The 15,114-nt window shown below is 38.1% G+C and overlaps 1 protein-coding gene across 5 annotated transcripts in view; it reads left to right on the forward strand.

Annotated features, from left to right (window-relative positions):
• The window catches only part of ubr3 (ubiquitin protein ligase E3 component n-recognin 3), a 418,217-nt gene that overhangs the window by 217,508 nt on the left and 185,595 nt on the right, over positions 1-15,114 (forward strand). For 3 of the 5 annotated variants that reach the window (XM_035408072.1, XM_035408075.1, XM_035408073.1), the window contains one exon: positions 7,194-7,226. The exons of the other annotated variants lie outside the window; for them this stretch is intronic. In XM_035408072.1, coding sequence (XP_035263963.1) covers positions 7,194-7,226 — 33 coding nt within the window. The remainder of the gene's footprint in view (positions 1-7,193; positions 7,227-15,114) is intronic. 5 annotated transcript variants of the gene reach the window in all.

The following is a 15,114-nucleotide window of genomic DNA, read 5'->3' on the forward strand; positions in this document are numbered from 1 at the left end:
ATAACACAAATGAAATTATGCAGTGACCAAAAAAAGATAAAAACAAATCAAAATTATCTTATATTTTACATTCTTCAAAGTAGCCACCCTTTGCCTTGATAACAGCTTGGCACACTCTTGGCATTCTCTCAACCAACTTCATGAGGTAGCCACCTGGGATGCTTTTCCAACAGTCTTGAAGGAGTTCCCGTATATTCTGAGCACTTGTTGGCTGCTTTTCCTTCACTCTTCAGTCCAACTCATCCCAAACCATCTCTGTTTAGGTCAGGTGACTGTGGAGGCCAGGTCATCTGATGCAGCACTCCATCACTCTCCTTTGTCAAATAGCTCTTACACAGCCTGGAGGTGTGTTTTGGGTCATTGTTCTGTTGAAAAACAAATGAAATGCCTAACTAAGCGCAAACCAAATGGAATGGCGTGTCGCTGAAGAATTCTGTGGTAGCCATGCTGGTTAAGTGTGCCTTCAATTCTAAAGAAATTGCCTACAGTATCATCAGCAAAGCATCCCCACACCATCACACCTCCTCCCCCATGCTCCATGGTGGGAACCACACATCCATCACCTGTTCACCTTCTCTGTGTCTCACGAAGACATAGTGGTTGGAACCAAAAATCTCAATTTGAACTCATCAGACCAAAGGACAGATTTCCAGGGGTCTGATGTCCACTGCCTGTGTTCCTTGACCCAAGAAAGTCTCCTCCTTATTTGTCTCCCTCAGTAGTGGTTTCTTTCCAGCAATTCTACCATGAAGGCCTGAATCAGTCTTCTCTGAGCAGTTGATGTTGAGATGTGTCTGCTGCTTGAACTCATTGAAGCATTTATTTGGCCTCGAATCTGAGGTGCTGTTAATTGCCGATTTCTGAGGCTGATGACTCTAATAAACTTATCCGGTGCAGCAGGGGTAACTCTTGGTCTGCCTCTCCTGTGGCGATCCTCATGACAGCCTGTTTCATCATAGCGCTTCATGGTTTTTGCCACTGCACTTGAAGAAACTTTCAAAGTTCTTGAAATTTTACAAATTGACTGACCTTCATTTCTTAAAGTACAGTGTCCTTTCTCTTTGCTAAGTTGAGCTGTTCTTGCCATATTACAGACAACTACAACCAGAAATTATGGCCTTCTACCAAATAGGGCTATTTAACACCCACCCTACCTTGTCATAACACAACTGGTAGACATTAGGCATTAATGAGAAAAGACATTCCACAAATTAACTTTTAAAGGCACACATTTACTATTTGTGCCTTTAAAATTATGATGTAATCATTGTGCTTCAACATTTTCCACCTCTAAATTGTTCACTGAAGTTCTAAATGAAAACTACTTGTTGGGGGTGCATTTCAAAAAACATTTTTTTAAATTAAAATTTTAGTTTTGTAAAGGCATTCATACATCAGGCATCAACTTTACTATTTATATTTGTTTAAGAAACTAGTTTCAAGCATTTCAGCGTAGGCCTTTAGATCAAAATGTCTTTAAGATAATGAGAAATATACATTCAGTCAGGTGTGTCCAAACAAAACTTGCCACTGAAGACTCAATATTTTGGTTTTTGAATGAAAATAAAAATATAAATTTAAAAATGTGTGCATTCTGTCATTATGCAGCATACCTCCTTCCACAGCCGGCTCAAGGGTGTCAAATTAACTGATTCTAACATGCTGCTTCCCACAGAAAGTGAACTGTGAACTGTGCGCTGATCATTATGGCCAAACAGTTCATAAAATCACAAAAAAGCCAGAATGAAGACCTTGCCATTTTGAGGAGTGTACTCTGGTCAGAAGAAACAGAAATTGAACTGTTTGGCCATAATGATCAGTGCTATGTATGGAGGAAAAAGGCTACCCCAAACATTTGATTCAAGCTAAGCTATTAAAAGACAATGCCACCAAATACAAACAAAGTGTACAGTATGTAAACTTTTGACCCACTGGAATTATAATATAGTGAATTAAAGCTGAAATACATCTGTCTTTAATCGAATGTTACGGATATAAGATGGCAGCTTATCTAACATTGGTTTGAGCATGAGACAGCAGTATTCACTCTGAGTACGAAGTCAGGTCAAGCTGGCTTTCTCATACGATGTATATTGATGTGTTCTAAAGCTATCACAAGTAATAAACCTGACCACACTATGACGCACTGCATCATGTGATTTGAGGGTACTTTCATATGCATGCACATAAATTACATCTGCATAATAGAACGCGGGTAACAATCTTACAATATCTAATCTAGAGGCCCTCATTAAACAGTTTTTGTTCCTGCACAAAAACCATCCATAGTATAAATAATAAAATTTCTGTTAATATTTCTCTTTTGATCTGCTAAAGTGCATATAATGTGTTTTAGCATTTAATTTGTTTAAGCACGAATTTAGGATCAATCAGTACGTTCAGAATGGCATTAAAGTCATTATTGTAAATTATTGAAAGCTTTAGCAACTGTGGATACTGATATGTAAATAATAATATCTTCCATATAGTAATGAACAGAACTATTTGTCAGTGAGCCAAGTTCATTTATGTATAAAGTAGTAAGCAATGGACCTAATATAAAACCTTGGGGAACATCCAAAGAAATTACTGATAAACATCCACTGTTATTAGTTGTTTTTTGCCATTAAAATAGCACTCCAATAGCCCTTACAAACATTGCTATCAAATCCAAATGACTCCAGCTTGTCTAAAGGAAGCCTGTGATTAACAATATTAAATGCCTTTGATAAATCAGTAAACAAGGCAATGCAATTCTCTCTTTTTTCAGTGAACAAATTATATCATTGACCACTGTGCTTACTGCAGTCAGAATAATGTGTGATCAGGCCTAAAACCAGACTCATAGGAGTTTAAAGTACTATAAATTAGATATGAACAAACTTGGTTATTAATCTAAGGAAGAAAGTTTGGAGATTGGCAGATCGGGAGTACTTATTTGGGTCACTAAAATCTCCACTTGTAAATGAAAGAAGACATGCTCTGCTTTCTAGACTTTAGGGATACTTCCCCCAACAATAGTCAGGTGGAGAATGTGGGTCAACGGGAAAGCTAAAATGGGAGCTGCCAGTAAAAGCAGTCTTGGGTCAAGTGAATCAGCAGTGATAGTTTTTTTTTTTTTTCCCCCGAACAATAGACATTATCTCATCAGCTACCTCATGTGCAGAGAATACCCTCAATGAAAAATTAAACCTGGTAAACCTATACGTACTGGTGTGTGGGTTTCATTCTCAACAGTATTACAGGGCAGATATATTTTTTTAACTAGATTGCCCAAGGAAATAAAATATTCATTAATCACATTACATATTTGCTCTTTATCTGATGTAGCTACAGAATCATGAATGAGATGATTTGGTAGAATAGAAACATGTGCACTGTTTAGCACTAACCATTTTTCTAAATTTAGCATGCATACCATTACATTTAGACATCCTGAGAACAAAATAGGATGATTTGGCCTTTCTGCTAATGCATGTTGTGAAAAGGATTGACATTCTTTTGGGGATTTTGATGTGAGTGCCATGCTACATCTCTTACCTACAACAAATCAGAGAGCTAATCTGAAAAACCTGGATTATTTGTTTTTCACACTTATTAGCAAATCTTATTAGCGAAGCTGCTGGGACCCTATTGTTTTTCTAGGATTATTAGGGGGCCAAGCACCAAGGGTCCATATGACCCCTGTTGTTTTTGCTAGGATTATTAGGGGCTAGTCACCAAGGGTGCATAAGACCCCTGTTGTTTTTGCTAGGATTCTTCTCCCTCTAATTCTCTTCCTCCTCTTCTTAGTTCAAATGGGCAGACTGCCTATCTTTGTCACTCATAGAGCTCCACTCCTTTCTCCCACATTCCTACTGTGAGGGTGGCTGGAAGCAGGCCATAAAAACCTCCTCTTCCCCCTACCACCTACACACACAGCTGCAGTGTGCAGTTCCTGAGCCTAAGCATATAGCTATTAGGGCTGTCAGAAAATATTCAAAGTTCGAAAACTATTCAAAAATCTTTTTTTTTAAGTTCGAACATAAATTTGAGCATTCGAATATTAGTTTTGGATCCCGCATTTTGTAATTAACATGAATATGCAGGCTTTAATTTCATGCGGCGAATCGTGTTCATGCACGCAAACTTCATTTCCTGTGCTAACATTACTTCCTCTCTCAACAAAAATCGTTCTGTCCTGGACCCAGAGCAAGTGGATCGTTTGGTTTTCCTTGCCAATAACCTCCGGTGATACTTTCAGCTCCATGGACACCTAACGTTACTGATCAGCTAGCCTCGCGAGCCAGTCTCTTTTTCACATCGTTCAACAGGTCTGGTCAGCTAACAATTTATGCTAAATAATGTTCCAATGGCAGGCTATGTTTCCTTTCTGTTCTGAAGATTTTGATAAAATTGGATGATGAAAGAAGTTGAACAAACTAAACAGAGTAAGTAATTCATGTTGTTTTAGGCTACAGGTATTAGCTGTTTGAATTGTTTTTGTGTTAAGAAATAAACAGGGATTTCCTATTAACAATCATTTCCCTATTATTGTGATTAATAAATGCCGAGTTGTGGCAAATTACATCCACGAGAAAGTGCTTTATTCATTTGTGCATTAGGCTATAGAAACTGCAGGGGGCTCATTTATAAAATGAACTTGCGTGCATACGCCAGTGAAGACCTGACATAGAGCCACAACCGTTTCCACGGTCAAATTGAGTCATGTTGAAATTTTATAAATCACTACTTTGACACGATTTTCTACGCACGCCCCACAGAGTTGATCTAAAATACGTTTTTATAAATGAGACCCCAGATGTAGTAACCTAGTATGAAAGTTCACCGATGTCCTCTATTCTACTGCCCGCTTGTGGAAAATAACAGGCAGGCCAGTTTAGAGGAAGCGTCATGTGCATATTGCGCCCGACAATAAGCAGCTTATTTTTGTGAATTATAGGCAAATTATATTTGAATATATTCAAACTCTTAACTAATTACCAAAGCTAATATCAGGGTTCGTACGGTCATGAAAAACCTGGAAAAGTCATTGAAATTTAAAATGCAATTTCCGGGCCCTGGAAAAGTTATGGAAAATAATATTTTTTGAAAAGTTTTGGAAAAGTAATGGAAATATAGCTAAAGTTGCATCAAATATAATTACTAATTAATCCAATCATAAAAATAGTATGTATAATAATAAAACGTAAACTGGCACGTAACCTTCCCGGTATTTTGGTGGTGAGAGAAGTTAATTCGGTCTGGCTCAGTCTGTTTACAGGCACGCCCAACAGGCACGCTTCTGCTAATGTAGCAGTTAGTAAACGTAGGCCCTACTGTGCCGACAATATGCCAGGGAAGTGCAGCTTCAATAATATATCAGGGCTCGAAATTAACTTTTTTACTTGGTAGCACTGGTGCTCCCAACTTCAAAAAGTTAGGAGCACCCACCAAAATGTAAGGAGCACCAACAATATGTGCAATCGATTTTTTATTGATAAACGACAATATAACAGTATGGTTTACAAGTAACAGTTAAACTGTCACGCCTAAAATGTGTCGAATCTTCAAGCAATTGCGTGTTATGCATTCAAACGACAAAGCGCTTCTTGTCACATTAATACCGCTAATTAAATCAACCTCCAGTTAACTGCATCGGAGAAATTAGCTGTTTCAACCAGGTCGCTACACAAAACACTACGTTAACAAAATGCCGTAATCTTTCGCTTCAACTTTTCAGCTTTCGATAACGCTAATAGATTGAACATAAACTTTTGTCTTCAGGTAACATTAGTTAACGCGTTAGCTCTCTGTGTCGCGTGACAGTGGAGTGCAGCGAAAGGGGTGATTGAAGGCTAATATTAACCTATTTAAAATCAGCATTAAAGGTAAGAATGTCAAGCTCACGATTGGTTAGAAGGGTCACCGTCAGCTCACAAGGCACATACTGAGTGTACTAACTAGCGAATGTACAGAGAAAGAGACGTTCGACTCGAAAAAGAAAAAAAAAAAAAGGTCGCACCAGAACAATTATTTGCACTCGCAAAAAAATTCCTAATTATATTTCGAGGTCGTACAGATTAAATTTCGGGAGCGTATGCGACCAAAATGGTCGCAATTTCGAGCCCTGTTTGAGACATTGACAAAAATGTTAAACTATTCGAATTAAAATATGAGAGAATGTATCTAAGTGTGTCTGTCTGGTGTTTATTTGTTTTAGAGAGGCACCATATGTTTCAGATGCAGACCTAAGTTTACTTAGTGTTACAATAAATAATTTTAAATCGTCCCGCAGAGATAAAGTCATTTGTTTTGGTCATGGAAATTCAGTTAAAGGTTGTGGAGAAGTCATGGAAAAGTCATTGAAAATCATTGGTGAAAAAGTGTATGAACCCTGTAATATTCGAACTCAATTTCATGGCACTTTTGACAGCCCTAATAGCTATATTCTGTTTGGTGGCACTGTAGCGATCAATAGAACATTCAACAGTTTAACATTCAAACTGTTTAAACAGTCATTACCTTCGAACCGATGTCGTAGAAAGATAGTGTCCCTGGATTCCTTTGAAGGCGACTGACTGATTTGCATGAAACTTGCACTAATATGGTCTGGGGACACTTCTCATTAAAAGTTGTATAAAGAAAGTGTCCATGTGAAAATTTTGGCTGCAGTGTTAAATAAAATTTTGTGTTTTTTGATATTATTTCTGTTTTACTGTATGTTTTCGATTGGCCCAGACAGATTTTTTGTGGCCTGAAGGATAGTTTAGATATTTACAAACGTTTCTGGTGGGTTTGCAATGGCTGGTATCGATGCAATTGCGTATTTGTGGTTTAAAACAAAAAAAACAAAAAACAATAGATGGCATGTAATTCCAAAGCAGCTTCTACAGTGATGTTTTGGGGAATTCCCAGGCATCAAGGGATTTTTTTTGTCCGAGTCCACACTTAATGTCCCTTTTATTTATGTACATTTACGTACATTCTCTTTGCATTTTCTTAGTTTCTCTAGAATTTCAACACCTTAGTTCTTGTTAAGCCTAGTAAAATTGCTCAAATTTGTTGCATGAACTCCCTCCAAAATCTGTTGAACTCCTTTCGTATGCCTTGTGTTAAATTTTGTTTTTGCATTTGCAGTACAAATGTTTCTTTGCTGGGAAATTAAAGACTATAGCTTTGCCCTTAAAGCATATCTGTTTGTTGCCTCTCAGAGTTCCAGACGCCTGACTGGGAATTGGAGAGAGGTAGCAGTTAAATTTTTCAGTGTTAATATTTTTGTGGAAAGGAATTTGGTGTTTGTTCTGCAAGGCTGCCAGTTTGTTCTGCAACCAAGTGTTGCATTATCACAAAGAACTAATTTTGCCCCCTGTAACAATGGTCAATATAATGAAAATGGTTAATGTAATTACATTGCATTACATTACAGACATCACGCTCTTATCCAGAGCGACTTACACAACTTTTTCACATGGCATTTACATTGTATCCATTTATACAGCTGGATATATACTGAAGCAATGCAGGTTAAGTACCTTGCTCAAGGGTACAACGGCAGTGCCCTACACTGGAATCGAACCTGTGACCTTTAGGTTGCAAGACCAGTTCCTTACCCATTATACTACACTGCTGTAATAATTTTGTCCGTTATAATGTAACGCCTGCTGGTTCATGTAATAAAAATCTTGAATGTTTAACAGAACTTTTGCCTGTTAATGTAATAATAACTTATTAAATGAACTGGCAGTTATTACATTAAACTTTTTTTGATTAACAGTTGATGTATTACATTATTTAATGTAATAACATGTCAAATTACTGTCTGTTTGTTTGATTTCATATCTAATTAATGGCAAGTATCACGCCTCTCATGGTCATGGGTGGTCCAGTGGTTACAGCCACTGCCTTCAATGGTTTGAATCAGACCTGGGTCAAATACAAATACGTATTTGTATTTAAAAATGTAGTTAAATACATATTTGAAGTATTTTCAAATACATTTACACATGAAATACTTTGTATTTATTTAAATGATTTTCTTGGAAAACCAAATACTTTCCCAAATAGTATTTAAAAAATACATTCCTTTAATTAAATACTTTCATATACTTTACTGGGAAACCAAATACTTCAGCATTTAGAGCCTTTTAAAAATGCATTAAAATATGAATACAGTTCAAAAATATTTTGAAATATTTCTGTGATAGACAACAGAAATGACTGAGCCAGCAACAATGTAGGCTTCATACTGAAGGGGGTATCCCAGATTTCTTTTTATCTTTGTGAGTGGCCCTCGATGTGATGTCAGCTATTTATAATACTGAGGGCACTCCAGGGGAACTACTAGGGGCTTGGGGTTGAATTTGGATTATGGTCAAGAGTAGCTTACGCTGGCACTTTTAAACAACCCATGCGCTGCCTCTGACAGACAGTAGCCTGAATTCCTGTACATGTCTTTGCATGAAGGGGGTGGCAAACTCAGACTTCTTGATAAGCTACTTGCAAGCTTATTTGTACCCATGCAATCTTTTTATTGTATTTCCTCTTTTTTTCTGTTGTCAGAGTGTTCAACAGCCATATGTACAGTTCCGTCTTTTACATTTTGTAAGGCACTGATAAATTACAATTCAGCCGTGCATATTCACTACCAATTAACCCGTTCGCACAGATGCCAAATCTGGCCAATCCATGCCCATTTAGGGGGTACCCTATTTAAAGCTTTATACCTCCAGATGTGAGCATCCCAAAGAAAAAAGTGCCACTGTCTAGGCAAAAAATCTAAAATGAATTTGCTCTTTTTTAGTTTGCAATGACATACTGAGAGATCCCATATTTAAAGCAGGTTAACTATACCTATATCAAAAACTCCTTAACCACAAGTGCATACAATTCAAGGGTGGATATATAGATCTATGAAGCAAAAAGTAAGCAGTGTACCCAGTGTCTCCAAATCTTTCCAAAATGTCTAAATTATGCATTGCTGTAAATCACAACATAATCATGTATTTCACTACAAATCAACGGTTTTGACTAAAAAACAACTCACTGTTGCATCATTTTCAGTGAATTACAAGCTTTCCAACAGTAAAGTGGTCTAAAATATCCAGGGGTCCAGAAACATATCCAAAATCTCTCCAAAAATGAATAAAATGCTTTTTGTCCATTATAAAGCATATAAATGTGCCACTTACAAAGGTTTAAGATGAAACATTGATATCAGATTAAAATATAATGCAAAACCATTGTCACACAATGTAGTACAGTACCTAAATGTGTAATCATTAACTCTTGTATGTTTTTCTGTCCTCTACAGTATGTCATGTTTTCTTTTATGGGGATGGGACAACATTGAAACTAAATTAAACCGTCCACCACATTTTGGTGATTTTCCAGCTTTCACGTCATACCCAGTGCATACACAAACACTACTGAGCTACCAAAGAACGCTCACGTTACAGTGTGAAATATCCTCATTATTAACTACCACTAACCTATTTAAAGACACTCAATTTAAAAAACAACGTATATAACCGAAATATTTTGAGCTGTAATACTTACATAGCGATGATGAAATGTTATCTGTGTTCCGCTTCTGACTTACTCCAGAAAACGATGTCAGCTAGGTCTATCTGCAAACATATGGCTTAGCTATGCTCAAATGTCCTCAATAATAATAATACTTTCCAAGAAATTATGAAAATCATCGATAGCATTTAGCCGGGTGCAGTGTTTTTTTACTGCCACCACAGAGTGAATGTGTAAGGCGCCGATGATGAGAGAAAAATTAAACATACACGACCGGTCATTTTTCCTGTTTTATTGAAATTTAAGCAGTTCAAGTCCAGTGATTGACCTGAAATGGTCAATGGTAAAATGTTAGTGGTAAACTGCCAGAGGTTTAAAAAAAAATTTTTTTTTTAAATGTTTAGGTTACCAAAAACGTAAAAATAATGTAGATGTCAGAATTATGAAAAAAAAGTAATGGGTTAACAACTTACAGCTTTTCTGCAGCCATGGAACTAAATTAAGCCTTGAAAATTGATGCAAATAATTCCTACAGGTGTCCCAACTTTTGTTGATTACTTACTGTTTGTATAAAATCAGTGTTTGAACTGTATTACTACACCCTCTGAAGCATTATTTGGACAATAGTGCACTGCAGGAAGTAGTATATTGCTATCATAATTGCGAGAAAAATGCAATTAACAAAGGAAGACAGACAGACCATTATAACCCTTAAAAGTGTAGGTCTTTCCTTTAGAGAAATTGCAAAGAAAGCTAAGGTATCAGTGAGTACAGTTTCCTACACCATTGAAAGGCACTTGGAAACTGCTGGAAACTTTGACAGGAGAGGTCTGGCAGACCCAAATCCACAACAGAATCAGAAGACAAATTTCTGAGAGTCAACAGCTTGCGTGATAGGCGGCTCACAGGACAATAGCTTCAAGCACAGCTTAACAGTGGTCGAAGTAAGTAAGTCTACGTTTCAACAAGAAGAGAAGACTTCCAGCTGCAGGTTTACAAGGTTGAGTGCCAGTATGAAAGCCATTGCTAAAATTGCTAAATAAGATAAAGAGGCTTGCCTGGGCAATGAAGCACCGGCAGTGGACTACTAAAGACTGTAAGGTCTTATGGACCGATGAATCAAAATCTTTGGTTCATCGCGCAGGGTTTTTTTTGCACCGTCAAGTAGGTGAAAGGATGGTTCCTCAGTGTGTGACACCAACTGTCAAACATGGAGGAGGAAGTGTGATGGGTCTGGGGCTCTTTTGCTGCATCCAGAGTTGGCGACTCACACATATGTCTTTTCCACCAACGCGAACCTAGTGCTGGTTCTGGGCTGGTGCTAGTGCCGGTTCGCAGTTGGTTCAACTTGCGAACCTTCTAAGAACCAATTTGCCTTTCCATGGGCTTGAGAGCCACGTCATTACGTCACTGTATACGTCTCCGCTTTCCCAGCAACATCGTTACCTATTAAAATGTATGTCCTGTAAAAATACAGATAATAAACTGTCTAAATGTGAAAAACCAACTTCATACATGGGTCCATGACATGCATATTTTTGTGTCCGAGTGCATTATTTTCTTTTAAAAGAATTTAATCAATTCACATTTTACAAATACCAATAGTTTTAAAGCTGTTGAGATAATTAAAAAAACTTTTGTCCAGCAATTTGTATGTTCTCAAATGTCAGGATGGCACAACCGTAAAAATGGGACTTTTATTGTGAAGTGAAGAGGTAAAAACAGTAAACAGTATAGTGACCTTTATGGCTGAGTGAAAAGGTTTGTAGATCTCTCTCAAATATTGATAAAAATAGCTATTTTCAACTCGTAGGTAGGCTAGTACACTTTCCATGTCAGGTGGTACAACCAATGTAAAACTAGGAAAATGTTATTTTATCATAAAACTCTTTATTCTATTTAAAAATTATATGTATGAACTTGATAGCAAAGGCAAAAGCTAAGACAGGTGTCCAAGTAGAAGCCTGTTTAATTTGAAATTAGTTGCAATAGGTGGCGCAACCATTAAGTCAGGAGGCGCAACTGCAAGGAATGTCACTATATGAAATAAATAATGTTATTTAAAGCTCTAAGATTATCTATTACATTTCTAAAATGTTTATTAGTTTTAAGTTAAAGATGTTATACACTTTCAGACCTTTTTCATGATTATAAGTTTTAATAATTTTAGATGCCACCTATATTGGTGGTACAGTGGTGAGCATAGCTGCCTTCCAAGCACTTGATCTGGGTCACTGGGTCATTGCCCATGGGGTGGTAGGCGGTGGTATGAGACTTGACGACACCAGTAGCTGCAGCAGCTCAGACACTAGTTCACTCTCAAAGCTGGCACCCTGGTCTGAGTGAATACGCTCAGGGAACCCGTGGATGCAGAAAACAGTCCCACAGCTTTCTGGAAATCTGCTTAGCAGTCTGGTTCCTCCACGGGAAGGCATGGGCCATCTTCGTGGTGGTCAGTTGCCACAAGCGCATCAACAGAGCTCTTGTTCTTGTCCTCCGCTGACCAGAAGTCGATGTAGACGAGCTCCATAGGAGCTGAGGTCTTTATGCTTTCCAATGGGGCTTGTGCTGAAGGCTCTGGAGTCTTGGCAAGTACACACCTCTCACAGCACCGAACATACTCCTTCACATCTCTCTCCATAGTTAGTCCAGAAGAACGGTTGTCTTGTTAGGTGGAGAGTTCTGACTTGACCTTGGTGTCCTGCCAAATCATGAACTCCCTCCAATGCCTTGTCCCTTAAACTCGCTGGCAGCACCACTATGCATTTAATGTTTTAAAATCTTGGAATACTTTTGATGAATTGCATTTGGATGTTTGAAATTAAATTTTTCAGTGGACTTAAGCTGATGTTTCTTTAAGTGTATCAAACTAAAACATGACTTTGTTGTTGTTCAGTCACAATCCATTACAGTGTACCTAATCAATCTATTGCACTGTAGTTCTATTGCTCCAGTTGCTATACTGAATGTGATCTCATGTGATGTATCCTGTTTTTGATCAATTTACTACTTTTACTTCAATAGAGACTGTTGACTTAAACACTTTTTTGTATTTGAAATAAAAATGCAATTATTCAGCATATTTCCTGTCGTTACTAATGTTGTCAGGTGGCACAACTGATAATCGTCAGGGGGTGCAACCAGGTAAAATATTAATTTAAACCAATAAATAATAGGTTAAAGTGAACAAATAGTTGATAACTATGATGTGAATAGCTATTGTATTGAATGCATTCATTTGTATATTTGTATAATTATTTTTCTGTCTTTAAATGTAAAATCAGATGCTAAAGATACTAAATACCTGGCCACTAGAGTGCAATAATCTTAAATTATTGTAAATACAAAACACAACCACAAAATAGTAATGTGTTAGGCACTGTAGACACTCTAAGGGATACTTGCCAAATATTTCACTTAGAATAAATAGTAGGAAAATATATATATATTTTTTTACAAATATTTGGTTGTGCCACCTGATATTTTTTGAGTGGTGAAGTTAAAAATACAGTAAAAAATTAATTTAAACACCTTGAAATGTTATTTAACAAATTAGACTTGTTTAAACACATTGTTCCAGACTCAAAAATATGCATTACATCCATTTTGAAAAGACTTTTTAAAAATACCTTTTTAGAAGCTTTATTTGTCATTGACCCACATATACATTTAGTTGACGGTGATGAGTGTGCTGTGAAGTTTAGGTAGCAAACAACTAGGCTGAATCCTTCTGACGTAATGTACATGGCAACTATATGCTCATATCGCCTAGTTTCACTCGCTGTGACCAAGCGGAATCGATAACGATTCAGAAAATATGTGACTTTTAAAGATTTAATTCAATCTTCTACTGGGACTTTTACCGTTTATTGAGAGTGTGACAGAAAATTTCAGTGCCGCTAATAATCAAATGTTTTTCACATTTACCGTTCGATTGAGCAAGTAGCCTATCATTCAAAGTCCTTCCGGTTGAGTGAAGGCTGGCGCTGCTAGCTGCCGCTGCTCTCCGGCTCTTGTACCTGTCTGTCTTTCTACCTGTCTTTAGCGCATTTTTATTTTAATTTTCTTAGTATTCAAGAAACTATCGTCAATCCTCGATCTATTTTGTACTGCCGTTTGATTTTTATTTATTTATTTTATTTATTTACTTTTTAACTTTTTTCTTACATCGCTGTGAGTCGCTTCTGACTTGGATCCTATCCAACACGCTCTCACATCTGCCGGTTCACCCTACCTCTGTTTGCCGATCACCGGCCTTCACCGTGCTGACGAGCGAGGCCACTGCTGCCGGCTTCCCTTGCCTGCCTCCCTCCTTCTGGAATCCAGTTCTGTGATCGCTGTCTGGCTGTTTTCGATCGCGGGTTGACTACTGCTACAGCTACTATCACCTTCTCTGTATGTACCTGTCCGTGTCCCCGACTGACACTTGTAGCTGACACTCGCCTAGTCTCCTGCAACCCTTTTGACCTCGCTTGATGTGCTAGCTACAGCTATCTCGTTGAGTTTGTGGGCCGCCAGCACTCAGCTCGGTGAGTAAAGTTCTCCGCTTTCCTACTGTCATTGCTTGCTGGTTGGGGCGTAGTGATAGGTTAGAGTTGTTCTGTCTCAGTGCTCTTCGGGGAACGAGGTACGGGTTCTGCTCCGGAGCTCTACGGTGATCTCTTAGCGCGCCCTGCAGCCAAAATGTGGACTAATCTATTCTTTTGGATCATTCTAAGTGCTACCATAACTACCAACCGGGCACTGCAATGCTCAGTTACAGAACTTCTTCGTTTAAAACCGACTAAGACCAGAATTCCTCCTGACTTGCTTGCACGCAGTGATTTGGACATAGTATCCCGTCCAAAATATCTACACTGCGGATCTCATCGGAACTTTGCCTATAGCAAAACGAACATTCCCTCCCTCTGGTCTACCTCCCGCTCCGCGCGAATCAATGTTGTCAAACGTGGGGTGGACTGCAGTGTACTTCGCCCGTTGCTTTCCGCACAGATTGATTTTAAGAATAGCTATTTTAAATTCGGTCTTTTCAACGTACGGTCGTTGAACAACAAAGCACCGCTGCTAAACGATTACATTACCGATCAAAAAGTTGACATAATGTGTTTAACTGAGACCTGGCAGAAACTTGAAGAATTTATTCATTTAAATGAGGCGACTCCCGCAGGGTACTCATTCATTGAAAAACCCCGCTCCTCTGGCCATGGAGGAGGAGTAGTTGTTTTACACCACGGTAATATCAAAATGAATGCTGTTGCCATACCAACTCCCTCATCGTTTGAATGTCTTGTCGTAAAATTATCCGGTCCTCAACCTCTGTACATTGCTGTAATCTATCGCCCGCCAAAACCTTCAGCTGTATTTCTCTCTGAGTTCTCATCATTACTGACCACTGTCTGTGCTATGTCATCAAATGTATTTGTGCTGGGTGATTTTAACATTCATATTGATTCCGCTGAATGTATATGGACTTCTTATCCCTACTAGACTGTTTTGACATTAAACATGTCAATTTCCCCACGCATAACAAGGGACATATACTAGATCTGGTATGTTCCTGTGGTGTAACTCCCTCTAATCTCACTGGCAGTGATCTTCCCATTTCTGATC

The sequence above is a fragment of the Anguilla anguilla genome, chromosome 3 (genome assembly GCF_013347855.1).
Source record: "Anguilla anguilla isolate fAngAng1 chromosome 3, fAngAng1.pri, whole genome shotgun sequence".
Taxonomy (NCBI): domain Eukaryota; kingdom Metazoa; phylum Chordata; class Actinopteri; order Anguilliformes; family Anguillidae; genus Anguilla; species Anguilla anguilla.